This window comes from Phytophthora ramorum (genome assembly GCF_020800215.1).
Source record: "Phytophthora ramorum isolate Pr-102 chromosome Unknown Phyram_PR-102_s0010, whole genome shotgun sequence".
Taxonomy (NCBI): Eukaryota; Oomycota; class Peronosporomycetes; order Peronosporales; family Peronosporaceae; genus Phytophthora; species Phytophthora ramorum.
Window position 1 is genome coordinate 1,503,213 of NW_027150656.1, and position 15,020 is coordinate 1,518,232.

Consider the following 15,020-nt stretch of genomic DNA (forward strand, 5'->3'; position numbering starts at 1 on the left):
GCTTCGGTCTGCTATTTGTGCAACTACCGCCCAGGTGCGTGTGATTGCCGGCGTGAGATTGCTATTTGAATTCTCCTCGATGCCAGGAGACGAACCTACCATGGCTGAATATCACGTTAGGGGCTTCTGAGGTGCTCGCCACTGGCTTGAGCAGAAGCAAGTATTATATTAGCCAAACGCTTTACAAAAGCTCGTTCAGTACGAGGATGTGTTCGCAGTCGTAAGCTTGACAGATCAATCCAGTCGATTTTCCAGCAACATACTGCATCGTTGTTTTCCCGCATCCAGCAAGCAGTGCTGGTTTCGTAGGTTGAGGAAACAGTACATGTATAAAACGCCGGATTGCGAAGCAAGAGAACCAAGAGAACCAATTTCCTATTGGCCTGGCAATTGCGTGACAACACGCTTTGTGACCCGGTGGTAGAACCGATGTTCTCCTTGGGCGTAGTCATAAAAGCTTTCCCACAGACTGGTGCCGTTCTCGTCGAAGTCCTTCTCGCGGTACAGCAGGTGATGCATGGGCCTACCGAGACCATCATCATCGATTGCAGTTGAGGTGGCTGCGTTGTTTGTTTTGATGCTGGCGCCTTCGCTCATCATGGAAGCGAATGCCAAAGCAACCGCAGTAGAGGAGGACGCCCCAGCGGCGGCGGCAGCAGCCAGTTCTTCATCCCAATTGCCTGTCGACACTGGCTCGAACCGTGAGATCTCCCATAGCATATCCTGGTAGTTGTCGCGTGGGACAAACTTCTCGAAATCGTAGCCCCTCGAAGCATCCTGCAGCACTTCCGAGGGCCAAATGGATGGGAACTCGCCATCTCCGTAGTCTCGGCGTCGCCCATAAAAGTCAAACAGCTTACGCTTGTTGTGCCACCGTCTTTTACCTCCAGCATGAACAACAACATCGCACTATCGACGGAGTAGGGAGAGTTATCAATATCAGTCAGCAAGGTCACATCTGTATCAGCACAAGACCCACGTACGTGATCGCAGAAAAACTCGGAGCACGTTGCACACTCGAAGCTGGCACTTTCCGGGGTTTCTGCGAAGCAGTTAACAAGTTCGTTATGATGGTTTGATGCTGAGAAGGACCAAGCAACTGACTTACCGCATTGAGCACACGTCGGACGAACAGTAAGCGAAAGTAGGTCGCGTGGTAAGCGCCAGCGAATCTCACCGTTGACTTGATTGTAGTAGAATGGGGCCCCAAGGCCAGCCCCATGCTGGTTGTAGGTGTCCACCACTTGTTTCCAGCGAGTACGTTGGGCCTTTCGTTCGTGGAGAATGCGGCGGTACCCTTCACGCCGTCGCCAGTAGGACTGTACCAGTGTTGATGCCCATCGCTTCATTTCTTCATCACGCTTCTGCACCTCAAGCAGTTCACGAACGATATAGTGTGCCCGGCGGCGTTGCAGGAAGCGTCTTACAGCACGCTGCAGAACCACAGCTGCCTTGGACCGTTCCTGGTTACGAATTCGTCGCGCCTCGCCCACAATCGCCGAAGCAAGGCGATCGTGTCTGGCTCGCCAATGTCCCTGAAGACGACGCGCAGCTATATCCTGCTCACGACGCTGCTTCGCCAAGCCCAACAACGCAGCAGCCTCTCGTCCTTGTCGAGCTCGGAATATCATCTGAAGCTTCGTGGCAGCCACTTCACGCTCGCGCAAGGCGTGAGTACGGCTTGCAACTTCACGCAAGGCGTGAACACGCCGGAACTGCGCTTGTACTCGGATAGCACAGCGCTGCTGAAGCTCGAAGAAAAGCTGTTGCTGCTCCCGGAGATCCCACGCCAGTTGCCGAGCCAGGTGACCCCGATATCGGCGCTGAATTTGAATACTAGCACCACGTTCCCGGCGCGACCGTGCGAGCTTCTGTGTTTGCATCAAACGCAACTTATTGCGATGAATTCGTCTTCGGAAACGACGCTGCACCTTGGTAGCGGCTTGCGTCTCACGAGCGAACTCGCGTCTTCGCCTCGCAACCAGTCGACGGGCTTCGCGTCCTGCCCGCACCCCTCGAAATCGACGTTGTACAAGCACCACAGCTTGCAAAAGCTGCTTCTCGTGAATGTCGTGCATTTCATTCTGCACCCGCCGGGCTTGTCGAGCAGCACGATATCTGCGCTGAATTAACGTCGCACAATGCTCCAGGTGAGAGAACTTCATCTTCAAAATTAGCGCTTCTCGCCTAGCTTGCCGCCCACGCCAAATGCTTTGAAGTCTGCGAGCAACTGCGTGCCGTAGTGCCACTTCTCGCCGTGCGAGAGCGTGCCGTCGAGCTACTCGTGCACGATAGAGATTCTAACATAGCGCGGAATTAGTGGACACGCGAAAGCAACACCAATGAGCAGGGTACGCACCTGAATGGATGCTGCGGCAGCCCACGACCTGCAGAACTCCGCGACGAAGCGCCGATCTTTTGCTCGCGGCGCAGGGAATATACCCATCTGGGTGTTACTTCCAGCCGCAGTACCGGCAGGAGGTAGATGCAGCTCACCAAAGGGCCACGATGGACTGAGACTTTGCAGCACTCGAGCTGACACACGACAGCCATGGACACTCAGCGTGAGGAGCTGTGGACAGGCAAACGCAAGCCGAGCAATGGGGTCTTGTGTAACGAGTGGGCATTCTGCCAGCACCAGGTGAGCCAGCTTTGGTCTCTGAAAAGCATCGCAAAGCGCGTTGACTCCAGCGTCAGAAATGAGACGACACCCCGTGAAGTCTAGTAACTCGAGCTGGTCTGCACGCGCAGCCGCAAGGTAACGAAGACCGGCATCTCCGACACGGTCGCAACCAGCAACAACAAGCTGGGCTAGGGCAGTGCCGTACTTGGCGATGGTGCGCAACATGCGATCATCGCATCGGCGCACTCCGGAAACGTCAAGTCTCGTTAATCGCTGACATCCCTTTAGCACAGCGGTGACCGCCACAAGTGTGATGTCAGGGCACGCCTGCAGACTAAGTCGACGTAAGGCTGGACAGCTCGCTCCAAGAGCGACAAGCGCGCGCTCTTGGAGCTGAAAGCAGCCGCTCAGGTTGAGATCTTGAAGCTCTGGACATCGGCTGGCGATGGCGCGGAGACCTTCAAGGCCGAAATCACGGTTGCTGCCATCCGACACGAGGTATAAGTTTGCTGCATGCAGCAGGTCGAGCTTTGGGCAGCCTGCAGCGAGAAGCCGCAAACCCACGTCAGAAATGCCTTTCACACCGTTAATCCGAAGCGCTCGCAGCTCGGAACACCCCGCTCCCAGTGCCGCACAAGTTGCATCTGTCAGCCCAGTTGCTCCAGTCAGATCAAGGCGCGTCAGCCGCGCGCACTTGGACACCATCCACTGCACTCCGGCATCCGTAAGAGCACTGCTGCCTGCCAGCGACACAACACGTAGACTTTGACAGTACTCGCCCAGCGCAGCGCACGAAGAATCAGTAAGTTGCTCTCCACCTCGAACACCAATCGGCCGGTCGAGTGCCACAAACTCGAGGCGTGGACTGTGCTGCGCTATTCGCACAACGCCTCGGTCCGAAACCTGCACGCACCCGCTAAGCTCCAATCTACGCAGAAGGGGGCATTGCGCTGCTAGCGTTTCGAGCAACGCGTCACCCACCTGCGGACAGCGTGACACGTTTAGATGCGTGAGCCTCGGACTGGCGTACAGACATCGGCGAAGTACCCAGTCTCCGAGTTGTGGGCAATCTGCAAGGCCCAAGTGCGTAAGCGAGGCGCCACAGTGATCAACAAGGGCCGCTAGACCCGCACCACGCACCCCTGAAAGCGCCGGCACATCTAAGCGCTCCAGATGCGGACAATACTCGCCCAAAACACGTAGTGCCGCATCTGTGACCCGAAAAGCTCCATCGATCGCCAACTCTTTCAAGTTTGGCACGGCGAGTGCAATCGCTGCTAGTCCAGCATCCGTGATGGATTCGGCCCCAGCCAGCAGCAGCGCTTCAGTTGCCTGATTTCGAGCATCCGTGTACGATGGAGAAAGCTCTTCAACCTCTTCCTGTCCAAGTAGGAAGCTGCTTCGGCGCTGAAGCAGACCTTGCAACTTTTGTGCCTTCTTGCTGGTACTGGTTAGACGATGGTTGTGTGCTGCAACCCGACGCAGCGTCCGATCCGTCACAATCACACTCCAGCGACGCAAATCGACACGGGCGCCTTGCAGTAGCTGTAGCGGAACATCCATCAGTGTAGATCCTAACCCATCGGCGTTGGCTTGCTCCGGACCACTCGGAGAAAATATCTGCGCTAGTCGCTCCAGCGCTGCAGGGTTTTCGATCTGTCGCTGGGCTTCGTGCGATGACACGGAGCGACTTGGCGCGGGGTCTTCCTGGTTTGAAGAGATCTTGTCCGACGAGGTGGCATCGTCGATTGTTTCTGGCTCGCTAGGAGATACTAACAGGCGAGCTTTCGGCAGCTCCTCAAGTTTGACGTGGCTGGTCGCTTTCAGCTTCCTGGTGCCGGAAGTGCGTCGTCGTGCAGCAAGTTGGACATTCTTCTGGTTAATCCCTGACCGTTTCTCATCAGGAGGAGTCTCAGGCGTACGCCGACCGCTCTCACCTCCCGTCAGACTGTATTGATGCCACAAGCAGTTAGCCAACGCTCACTTGCTGCACCAAAAACACACTACATGAACTTACGGAGTGAGTTGACGCGACCATCGCTTCTGTTCCTGGTTCGAACGGGAAGCCCCCCGCCTTTGAATCGAGCGTCGATACTCGTCCAGCAGCGTCATGATCGAGACGAGCTGCGCCTGCCTTGGGCGGTTGCAGCGCAGTAATAATAGCGACGTTGCTCAAGTGATGACTAACCATGATTCATCAAGGTTCAGTTGAAGTTGATGGTACATGTGCCGCTCTCACTGACCTGCACGGCGCCGATCGAGGTCGAGACTCTGGAAATTCTGACATCCCGGTTGAAGTAGTTCGCTGCGCACTCTGGTTGAGAAGAGCGGCCGTCAGCTGTCGTTTCCCTTCATTCGCAGGCTTAGCTCGTCGCTGTTGACAGGAACCAGCGGCACTTGAAGGTCTGCGTTGGCGAGGAGGTGCAGTCGGCTTCGGTTTTGGAGAAACAGGTTTTGGAGTCGTCGGCGAGGTAGCAAGTGGTGCTTGCAGCACGGCAAGTCGAGCTTGACGCATCATTGACGCACTTGAGCAACGGACACGATGCTGCTCGTCGGTGAGAGAGATTTCGCGCCTGCCTTCTCCGTCAGCTCTGTCTTCCCCGCTATTGTAGCGAGAGGAGGCCCCCCTCGCCGTTTGAGGTCTGCGTGCCTTTGAATGCTTGGCATCAAGGGCCGCATCTTGATCAACCAACGACTGGAGCATCAGCATTTTAGTCAGCGCCTCAGTAGCTGGGTCGACTGGTGGTTTGCGGCGTCTTGCCGCAGCTGCTCGTTCCAATTGTTGACGTCGGGCATGCTCGAGTACTAGAGCTCGTCGATCTGCATCATCTTTGACGGCATGTTCATAGTGTTCCACTAGCTGTGCGTACTGGGCAGGCTGAGTACGCTCCAATGAATCAAGATGCCGTTGCGCATAGCTCGTTAGCACTGCTGAGTGACCCTCCCCTGCTGCCAGTTGCGTGACCCGTAGACCCACAAGTGAAGTCACAAGATGGGGTAACGTGTAGATTTGGGGACACGAGCTTAAGCCGCACTGACCCATTTCATCATTGCCCCAAGCGAACAGTCTGCCATCAGGGGACGATACCAGAGAGTGGAGTTTACCCGCTGCCACTGACGCGATATTTAACCAAGGAAGTGTAGCTCCGCGAGGCTGGGGCACTGCATTAAAGTACGCTACACGCGTGGGTACGAAGCGATCACGGCAGTCTCCGACACCTAGTTGACCACTTGAATTAGAGCCGAAAGCGTAGAGCTCATGAGGACCGCCAACAGCAAGTGTATGCGCCGCGCCACAAGCTACGTAGGTGCATTTCATACCGTCGACTGGGAAAACTACTGGTGCGAACCAAGAGGAGTACTCTCCTTCGTGAGTAAAATCCGAGTTTCCTATGTCCTTGGCGTTGATATGACCAACCTGTCGACCGAGACGGCCGTGCTCTCGCTGCCCACACGTAAGAAGTTCGCCACTTAAAAGCAAAGCCGCGCTGTGCATGTAGCCACAAGCAATCTGCACTACACGGCGCCCTTTCAATGCCAGCACTTCCATCGGCGAAGCAACTGTGTCAAAAGTTTGTTCGTGGACATTTAGGCCGTGGCCCAGAGCGCCACTACGGCCGAGACCCCACGAGAACACGCCACCGTCTTCAGCTAGCGCAAAGCTATGGTTTGCTCCACAGGCAACCTGCACAATACGCTTGTGTAGTAGCGACTGGATGACTCTAGGGGGGCTTGTTGTGGTGTCAGTCCCTGTATCGTTATTTGGTACGTTGTTTCTTGGTCGGGTAGTGCAGAGATCACCCCAAGTCAGCAGATAGCCCTGCTCGCTTGCACCCACCACGTGCCCGTTCCCGCAAGCTACATCAAGCAGCATGTTGCTTAGAGCTACATCAGTTCCACTATCTCGGAGCGAGCTTCGATTGCTAGTGCCAATAGAGGAAGCTTCACAGGAACCAAGCGCAAGCATCTCGCCGTCATTGTACAGCACTAGTGTTTTATCACCGTGGCCTGTGAGCTTCACAAGCGCATTGCTATGATCCAGGGACGCTTTGGCGGCTGTAGCTGGCTCCTCAACCGTTCCCATGTTTGAATTAGCGACCATGGCCTTCAGCACAGTAGCAGCAGCTGACAGCCTCCGGCGCGATTGCTGCTGTGCTGCTTGTGCAGCTGCCTGGTTAGCAGCTTCCACGGCTGCTACTGCTGCCATCGCTCCTGCCGCCATCGGTACGAAGATGGAGCATCGTGCGACTAGTGGTCGAGCCCCCAACACACTGCGGCGTAGTTCGACCTCGGTAAATTCGTGCAAAGTCGGCGGTTGTTTGGGCTTTGGCTGCTGATGACGTGAAGAAGTTGCCGTAGTTTTTCCGGTGGCAAAGAGACAATAGCCATCGCGAGGGCTTACGTGAGCTTGCACCGCACCGGGCAGATGAAGAACTCGTCGACCGTGGAAGCGCGGGTCCAGACTGCTGGTTGTATGCTCGATCACTGCAGCAGCACCTCGCAACTCCTCAAAGACGCCGCCATTCACAGCTGCTACGCGGAAGTATTGCGGCTCTCTCCAGTTCTCCGGCGTGAAAACGTGCAGTGCCGGTAGTACGCGTAGCCCCATCGGGAGATTAACCGGTGACACCGTCACCGCTTGCTCCGGGGCGTTCGAGCAGCTCAGCACAACCGAGTAAAAAGCGCTCAGCCCGCCCACCGTCACCGTCACAGACGCCGGCAGGAATACAACACTTGCCACACCTGGAGTAAAGCCCGCTCGACGCATCAGGAGAGTGTAATTTGGCTTGGTAGACGACTGGCAGGCTGCAGGCTTTGACATGGTCGTGACTAGCTGGACAACAGCAAACAAGCAGAGCAACGAGGTCAGGTTAAGCAGGACAAGGTCATAACAGTGGTGACTCGAAGCGACCGTCGTCAAATTCCAATTATAACGAAAACTTTGACACTTTCACACAAGAGGTTTGCGGCCACCGGCCACAAAGGAATCACCCTGTCGCCACGCACAGTCCACGTCTTGAAAGCCCGCTCTCTCGAGAGCCTTCAACTGCTTGAAAAGCGGTAGTTGGCCCACGTGGTCCCCAAACACGACGTGACCTCCAGGATGCAGCGAGCGCCACGTCGCGCGGAAGAGCTGCTCGTACCTGTCCTCGACCGACGTCTTGAGCTCCTCACCGGCTCCTTCTTGCGCGTAGTGCGGCGGTTGCTCCGTGAGCACATGGAAGGCCAAGCACGCCACCACCAGGTCCACCAACTGGGACACCAACTCCGTCGTCTTCCCTGGAGTTACCACTTTTGCAACAAATTCCGTCGTCTCGGAGGTTCCAGGACGAACGGCGTCAAGTCTCCGACCTGCCAAAGCGAGTCTCTGCTCGGACGAGTCCACGAGTATAAGTTTTGACGTCGGGTAGGCCTCCAGCACTGCGGCGGACGCTCGACCGCTGCCTGCACAGAGGTCGAGCACCTGCTGACTGGAGCACGGAGGCAACGCCAGCACCAGTTGCTTGAGCATCTCCTTGGCCAGCGGCAGACGCGTCTCCAGCTGCAGGTCGTACCAATAGGCGTCGCCCCAGAATCCCCCGCGACGCTCGAGATTCTTGCTCCAACTGGCAGTTGGGGAGGGGCTGAGGCAGCTCTCGAGCTCGTCTGCTTTGCGCTTGGCTGGACGCGCCTTCTTCTTCTTGGCTGCGGCGTCACCGAAAGGAGCGAGCGTCATCTTCTTGGAGCCCCCGGGGGTGGACACCGACACGAAGTTGAGATCGTCGTCCAACATGTCGAGAATAATCTTTGTGAATGGTTTTCGTGTGTCACGCACGGTACACACTGGTATCTTGACAAGCTAAGTATTGTTGTTTTTCTGATAGTTATGACCTTCTGATGGGAACAGGAACAGCAAACCACTGGATACGTCACAGCGCAAGGCGGAGTCGCAGTCGTCGCCGTTGGATTAAGCCGACTTGTACCCCAGGTAGGCCTCCAGCATGCTCGAGGTGGCGCTGTTGAAGCCCTTGACGGGCGCGTTCTCCGAGCGCGAGGCGCTCAGCTGCGAGCGCACCTGCTTGGCGAGCACCTTGCCGAGCTCCACGCCCCACTGGTCGAAGCTGTTGAGGCCCCAGATGGAGCCCTGCACCACCGTGCGGTGCTCGTACAGAGCCAGCAGCTGGCCGGCCGAGAACGCGTCCAGCTTCTTGAAGAGCAGCGACACGGACGGGCGGTTGCCCGGGAAGAGCTTGTGGTTGCGCAGGTTCTCCGGCACGCCCTCGGCCTTCAGGTCCTCCAGCGACTTGCCGCGCGCAAGAGCATCAGGCTGCGCGAAGAAGTTCGACATGAGCTCGTCGTGGTTGGACACGGGCTCGCCAGCAAGCTGCACGGGGTTCTGCGACTCACAGAAGCCCAGGAAGTCGCACGGCACGACGCGACCCTGGTGGATGAGCTGGTAGAAGCTGTGCTGGCCGTTCGTGCCGGGCTCGCCGAAGTTCACCTCGCCGGCCTGGAACGGGAGATCCACGCCCTCCATGCTCACGCGCTTGCCGTTGCTCTCCATGTCCACCTGCTGGATGTGGGCGGCGAAACGCAGCAGTGCCTGCGAGTACGGCAGCAGCGCGCGCGAGCCGTGGCCGAGGAAGGACGAGTTCCACACGCCGAGCAGACCCATGATCACCGGCAGGTTGCTGCGCAGCGGGGCTTCCAGCAGGTGCTTGTCCATGGCGTGGGCCCCCGCCAAGAACTTCTCCGTGATGTCGAAGCCATACTGCAGAGCCAAGGGCAGGATGCCCACGGCGCTCGTCACGCTGTAGCGGCCGCCCACCCAGTCCCAGAAGCCGAAGATATTGGCGCGGTCAATGCCGAACTCCTGCACGAGCGGCACGGCCGAGCTGGCCGCCACGACGTGCTTGGCGACGGCGTCAACCTCGCTGCAGCCCTTCTTGGTGAGGTCGTCCACGAGCCACTTGCGCAGCGTGCGCGCGTTCAGCATCGTCTCGGCCGTCGTGAAGGTCTTGGACACGACCACGACGAGGGTTTCCTCGGGGTTCAGGCCGCTCGTGGCGCGGGCCACGTCCACGGGGTCCACGTTGGCCAGGAAGCGGAGGCTGCGGCCTTCAGCGGCGGCCTTGGCCACGGGCTCCTGACGCAGCGCCTCGAACACAAACTCGGGGCCGAGGTAGCTGCCGCCAATGCCGATGGAGATGACGTTCTTGAGCTGCTTGCCCGTGGCGCCCACGAACTGGCCACCGCGCACCTTGGCGGAGAAGGCGCTGATGGCGTCTAGCACCGCGTGCACGTCGGGCACGACGTCGTGGCCGTCCACGAGGATCTGTTGCGTCTTGGGAGCGCGCAGCGCCATGTGCATGACGGCGCGGTCCTCCGTGACGTTCACGTGCTCGCCCGAGGCGATGGCCGCGAGCTTTTTCTTGAGCTCGGCGGCCTCAGCCAGCTCGAAGAGCAGGTCCAGCGTCTTGGTGCTCGCGTTCTGGCGCGAGAAGTCGAGGTAGATGCCCTCCTGCTGCGTGCGCATGGCGGCGTTACGCGCGTCGTCGGCCAGCAGCTCGCGCAGGTGCGTGGCCTTGATCTCGGCGGCGTGCTCGGTCAGAGCCTTCCAGGCGGGTGTGTCGCTGATCATAGTGCGGAGAGGAGTTGGGAGGTTGCGTGCTTGCGTGCTTGCGAGCCAATTGCGGAATGCCGGATCCTTTGCCAGGGGGAATCTGCGTTGAGACCTATATAAAGCGAGGAGAGGTAGTGCGTCACCGGGGTGGTTGAAGTGGGGAGGGGTGTTGACAGGCAGCTTGTATGGGTTCAAGCGGATGGATGTGAAGATTCCACTGTATTGCGAGAATCAATAGTATGATATGTGGAAGGTCATCGAACCATGAAGGAAATGACCTGCAATGAAGGTGGCGCATAAACTGCAGAGACATTCGAGATGACCAAGTTGACGAGTCCGCAATTGACGTGGCTGAACAACGATGGTATGGTTGATGGTTTAACTCGGTGCAGACTGCATCGTGCTGCGTTTTTTCCGCCACGAAAAAGTGGTGGCGGCGAGCAGTCCTCGGCAATCGGTCCGCCGTGGACGCACTTTGTAGATCGCGGCAGCGCCTCTTTGCAGCGCGTCGAGTGGATTGCGAAGACGTCTCGACACTGGGCAGAGCTCCTTGCAACATTCACGTCGTGTGAGCGGAAGACACCTTTATACGATCGGTAGAAAACTTGGGGAGAGCATGACGCCGACAGCAGCGAGCCTACAATGTGTATTATTAATAATAGGCCCTCCATTTATTCGAGCGAGAGCCGAGCGGGTACTGTACATTCCCGATTTTTGTCGCTTGGTGCCCACTTTCTAGCGAACAAGTCCGCGCGGAATACTCATGCTCCACTTGCGACAGTGTTTAGCTCAACTCGCTCTCCAAGTTCACAAACGCTTGCCAAATTTCCCGGTGCTCGCCATGCGGAGGCAGGATAAGGTGTTGCTGCTGCTTCCAATGGTGGTCGGTTTGCCATGTTTGTGAATCGACAATGCAGTCGCAATCAAGTCGACGTATGCGGGGTGTATCGCACGGGGTGGCTACAGGAACCATCCAGCTCGTCGCATCCCAGCGAGATCTCGATCTTCAGCAGGGGTGCGCGATCGTCTCAAGAACCAGCCGGACGACAACTACGCCGTGGCCACGGGCATTACCCCCACGCCCCTCGGCGAAGGCAAGAGCATCACAATTAATACGATCGGATAAGTTGCAGGGCCTGCAGAGCTCTGGGTGGATGGGTGAACGTCGAGATGTCTGCACCAACACGATCGCAACCTGCCGAGTCCCTGGCCGAGCTGCTGCGGGCAGAGAACGCAGGGAACTACGTTCCATGTACCCGACAAAGTTCGACGTCCCAAGGCTGACCTCGGCGGATCACTGCATCCCGAGCGCGTAAGGTGTGCTGACTGCGCATAGTACTACGGGAAAGCCACCGTTCGTATAATATATGCTGAGTATGCAGTGGAAGACGAACGGAGCAACTCACGAGACTCTGAAGTGCGAGGCGTACCACGCCGACCACGTTTGCTTCACTTTTCTCGAACGTTGAAGCCAGCGATTGGACCGCGCGCCGCGACCAAGAGTCGCACTACTGCTTGGTCTCCATTACCACTTCTCGACTCTGTTGACATCAAAGCGCGTAATGGAGCGCTTGCGCTCCTGAGGTAATCGCTGAAGCTGCACACAATCCTCGGCAGTGTTCACCAACTAGCAAAATGACACGGCGTGACGTTCCAGTAGCTTGTCCGTGATGACATCGGCCATACATGTTCTCATCATCCCATTCGTCAAAACACCTCTTTAAACTCAACCATTGGCTGAAAACGCACACCAAAGTCTCAGATGACCAAACGGCGCTATCACCCGCTAATCAAAACGCTAAACGTCACGTGGGTGCCGCATTGGCACAGAGCGAAGAACGTCTCGGCGCCTAGAAACCAACTCGCCCCAATCGATGGCCAGAAGCCCCCGTCCTTCGTCACTTCTTGAGCCGGAGCCCGCGTCTTCCGTGTGTGAACAAGCAGCAGGTCGGCACTTCGAGACGTCCAAGACGAAGAAGGAGAGCGACATGAAGCGACGCGCGTCGACGTCGCCCCACCACCGCAAGCTGGACGCCTTCCGAGCCACGCAACTGGTACAGTGGCGCCGCCGCTACTTTGAGGGAATTCTGCGCTGGGAGGCGGCGCTGCGCCTGATGTTCGTGGCCTTCCCCAAGCTTGTGTTCAAGCGGGTCGAGAACGCACGCACCATCCTCTCATTCTTCTTCGTGTACGTGATGCTGCAGGCGCTGGCGATACTGTGGGGCTTCCTGTTCAATGTGGGCGCCGTGCTGGGCGAGAACATGAGCACAATCATCACGATGCCGTTCCCGCAGGCGATTTGCGTGCTGTTCGTGTACGTGTCGGTCATGGGCATCGTGCTGTCTTTCGGCCGCGCGACGTGGATCCTCACGTGGCAGTCGCTGCAGAACTTTCCACTCATTCGACGCATTATCGCCTGTGAATGCCGCCCGCAAGCGGTTATCCTTACAGTCGCCATGCCCATGCTTATCATCTTACCCAGCTTGATTGTGGTGCCTTCGCACTGCACCAGCGCGGTGCTGCACGAATCGTCGTCGTTTGTTCAAGCCATGTGCGAGGAGTCCTATTTGAAGCTCTTGACAGACAGGCACCCAGTGTTCCAGCGCGCGCTACGCATCTCGACTGCAATTGCGATCTGTCAGTTTATTCAACTTTGTTTGGAGATCCTACCGCGATGGCGCTCGGCGCTTGCTGGACTCAGCGCGATGAAAACATTCCTGTTGGGCGGATGGCTGCTCGGGATGAACTTCTTGGGAGGCCTGTGGAGTGTTGAATGGAGCGCACGGCACTTCAATTTCAAGATCACGCCGTTGAGTGACCTAACAAGTTACCAGTGGGAGATTTTCGGTATGACGTTGCTCGTGGGATGGATTCTCTGGTTTTTGGCGATCACGTGCTTCACGCTCCCCAACGTAAGAGAGTGCGACTCGAACAAGAAAGCGCTGTGCGGGTTTTTTGAGCGGCTCAAGTTCACCTTCGTCATTGGCCAGGGTATTGTATTCTTCCGAGCATGTGTACACCCAAACATGGGATTCGTGCACGCCCAGCTTGAGCTCACGATTATCAACTTACTATTGCCATCAATCTACGTGGTATCGCTCATCTGCCTGAGAATGGTAAGCCTGCTCAGCGTGCGTGCGATACTCATCGATGGGCCCCTAGCGCTTGGGCTCGCTGGAATCATCTTCGTTGGTTCTAAGATGACGGAGAAACCCCACGTGTTCGTCGTAGTCGGTCTTTTCTTGTTTGATCGCTTTTTGAGGTCAGAAGCTGTTTCATCATTGAGCGACATGGGCCAGACTCTCCAGCAAATGCTGCAAGAAACCTCGTTGGATAAGAAGCATCCTCTTCTGGGCCACCGCGCGGCAAAAAAGTTCGTGTACATCGCCATTGCCATCCTGCTGCTGTTTGTGGGCGCCATCTCGGGGTTTAGCGTCCTCTCGGTGCTTCAGAAGAGTGCGAAGTGGTTTCCAGACGCCACGTCAGTGAAGTACGAAGACAACTCGATTCACATCCACCACACAGGTGTTGTCAAACTACATCTTGGTCTTGCGAACGAGACCAACCCAGCGATCACAGTGGATGACCCACTTTACGCAAGCTGCTCGAATCGATGGAATGGATTAAGTTTGGTCGATCTGGCGTTTTTTTCTGAAGCTGCCTACTTTAACCCGTTGTCAAACGATACGGCCGAGTTCATTTCGACCATCTTCGACAATGAACTGGGAGACATCCACTTTCACCTACCAGCACTGAACACCAAGACTGGGTCAAAGCTTGACTTCTTCGAGGCGTACATTCCGAAGCTTAACACAAGTGTCATCTCGGTGCGAGGCACGGATATATGGAGGTTTACGGATTTCGTGGAGGATGTGAAGATGTTCTTTGAGCCGATCGTGTTTTCGGTGCTATCCTCAATTTTCCCCACCATTCGAATATGGCCCGATGTCACATTCTCCACTCTGATTGAGTTATATAGCGAGATGATTGGACTATTTGGTCTTCAGCACGAGTCATGGTATTACCATGAGCTTCTGGACTACGTCACAGCAATCAACGACCGAAAGGTGGTACTTTGCGGGTGAGTTCGGCAACAATGGCATCTTTTCGTCTTCTTTTGACTGATTCGTTTGTTGTTGTTGTGTAATGCCGATCAAAACCACAGTCATTCCATGGGCGGTGGTATCGCTCGCCTCGTAGGCTCCATTGTCGGGACGACGTCTGTCACTTTTTCACCGCCTGGTATCGTACAAAGCTACAGCAAGTTGGTTCACCATATTGGTGGAATGTCGACGAAGGTCGACCGAACCAGTCTGCACCACCGCAACTTTGCCGTGGTGCCGGAGTATGACCCCATTACGATGATTGACGCTCAAGCCGGAATGACCCAAAAGATTTCGTGCGATACCCCGCATCTTTCGATGCAGTTGTCCTGCCACATGCTCGAAGGAACGCTCTGCAACTTATTGGAGCACTGCGGCTCTGCCAGGCACCGAATTTCGTCTTGTCTGTTCGAGCACAACATTGCGGGGGCCACGGAAGACGTGCTCCTCAGAGTGCTTGCGACCATATCCAAGCCCGAGATTTACGTCTCATTTGCAGTGACGGTATCAATCGTGCTCTCCATGTTGCTCCGTCGCCATCACCGCAAAATGCGCACTCCGCTGCCGTCACCATCTCACCGCAACAGAAAGAAAAGCAGGTCACCTGGTCACTTTTCGAACAGCTCAGGCAGCCTTCATCCACCTCACCCGTCAGCTTACGTTCGCCGCAATTCCATTATTTAGTTTAGAT

The 15,020-nt window shown here is 56.6% G+C and overlaps 4 protein-coding genes across 4 annotated transcripts; 1 reads left to right on the forward strand and 3 right to left on the reverse strand.

Annotated features, from left to right (window-relative positions):
* Positions 1–375: 375 nt before the first annotated feature.
* KRP23_10770 (F-box/LRR-repeat protein 4) lies at positions 376–7,391 on the reverse strand (the record flags this gene model as incomplete). Its single annotated transcript, XM_067881260.1, has 7 exons — positions 376–909; positions 984–1,042; positions 1,109–2,300; positions 2,360–4,571; positions 4,641–4,753; positions 5,712–6,068; positions 7,026–7,391. 7 exons carry the CDS (start codon positions 7,389–7,391, stop codon positions 376–378), a joined length of 4,833 nt encoding a protein of 1,610 aa, XP_067741523.1.
* Positions 7,392–7,574: 183 nt separating this feature from the next.
* On the reverse strand, positions 7,575–8,396 carry KRP23_10771 (uncharacterized protein; the record flags this gene model as incomplete). Its single annotated transcript, XM_067881261.1, has 1 exon — positions 7,575–8,396. One exon carries the CDS (start codon positions 8,394–8,396, stop codon positions 7,575–7,577), a length of 822 nt encoding a protein of 273 aa, XP_067741524.1.
* Positions 8,397–8,570: 174 nt separating this feature from the next.
* Positions 8,571–10,244, reverse strand: KRP23_10772 (Glucose-6-phosphate isomerase, cytosolic 1; the record flags this gene model as incomplete). Its single annotated transcript, XM_067881262.1, has 1 exon — positions 8,571–10,244. The coding sequence occupies one exon, from the start codon at positions 10,242–10,244 to the stop codon at positions 8,571–8,573; it is 1,674 nt and encodes a 557-aa protein (XP_067741525.1).
* A 1,856-nt stretch (positions 10,245–12,100) lies between these two features.
* On the forward strand, positions 12,101–15,013 carry KRP23_10773 (uncharacterized protein; the record flags this gene model as incomplete). Its single annotated transcript, XM_067881263.1, has 2 exons — positions 12,101–14,307; positions 14,392–15,013. 2 exons carry the CDS (start codon positions 12,101–12,103, stop codon positions 15,011–15,013), a joined length of 2,829 nt encoding a protein of 942 aa, XP_067741526.1.
* Positions 15,014–15,020: the final 7 nt, after the last annotated feature.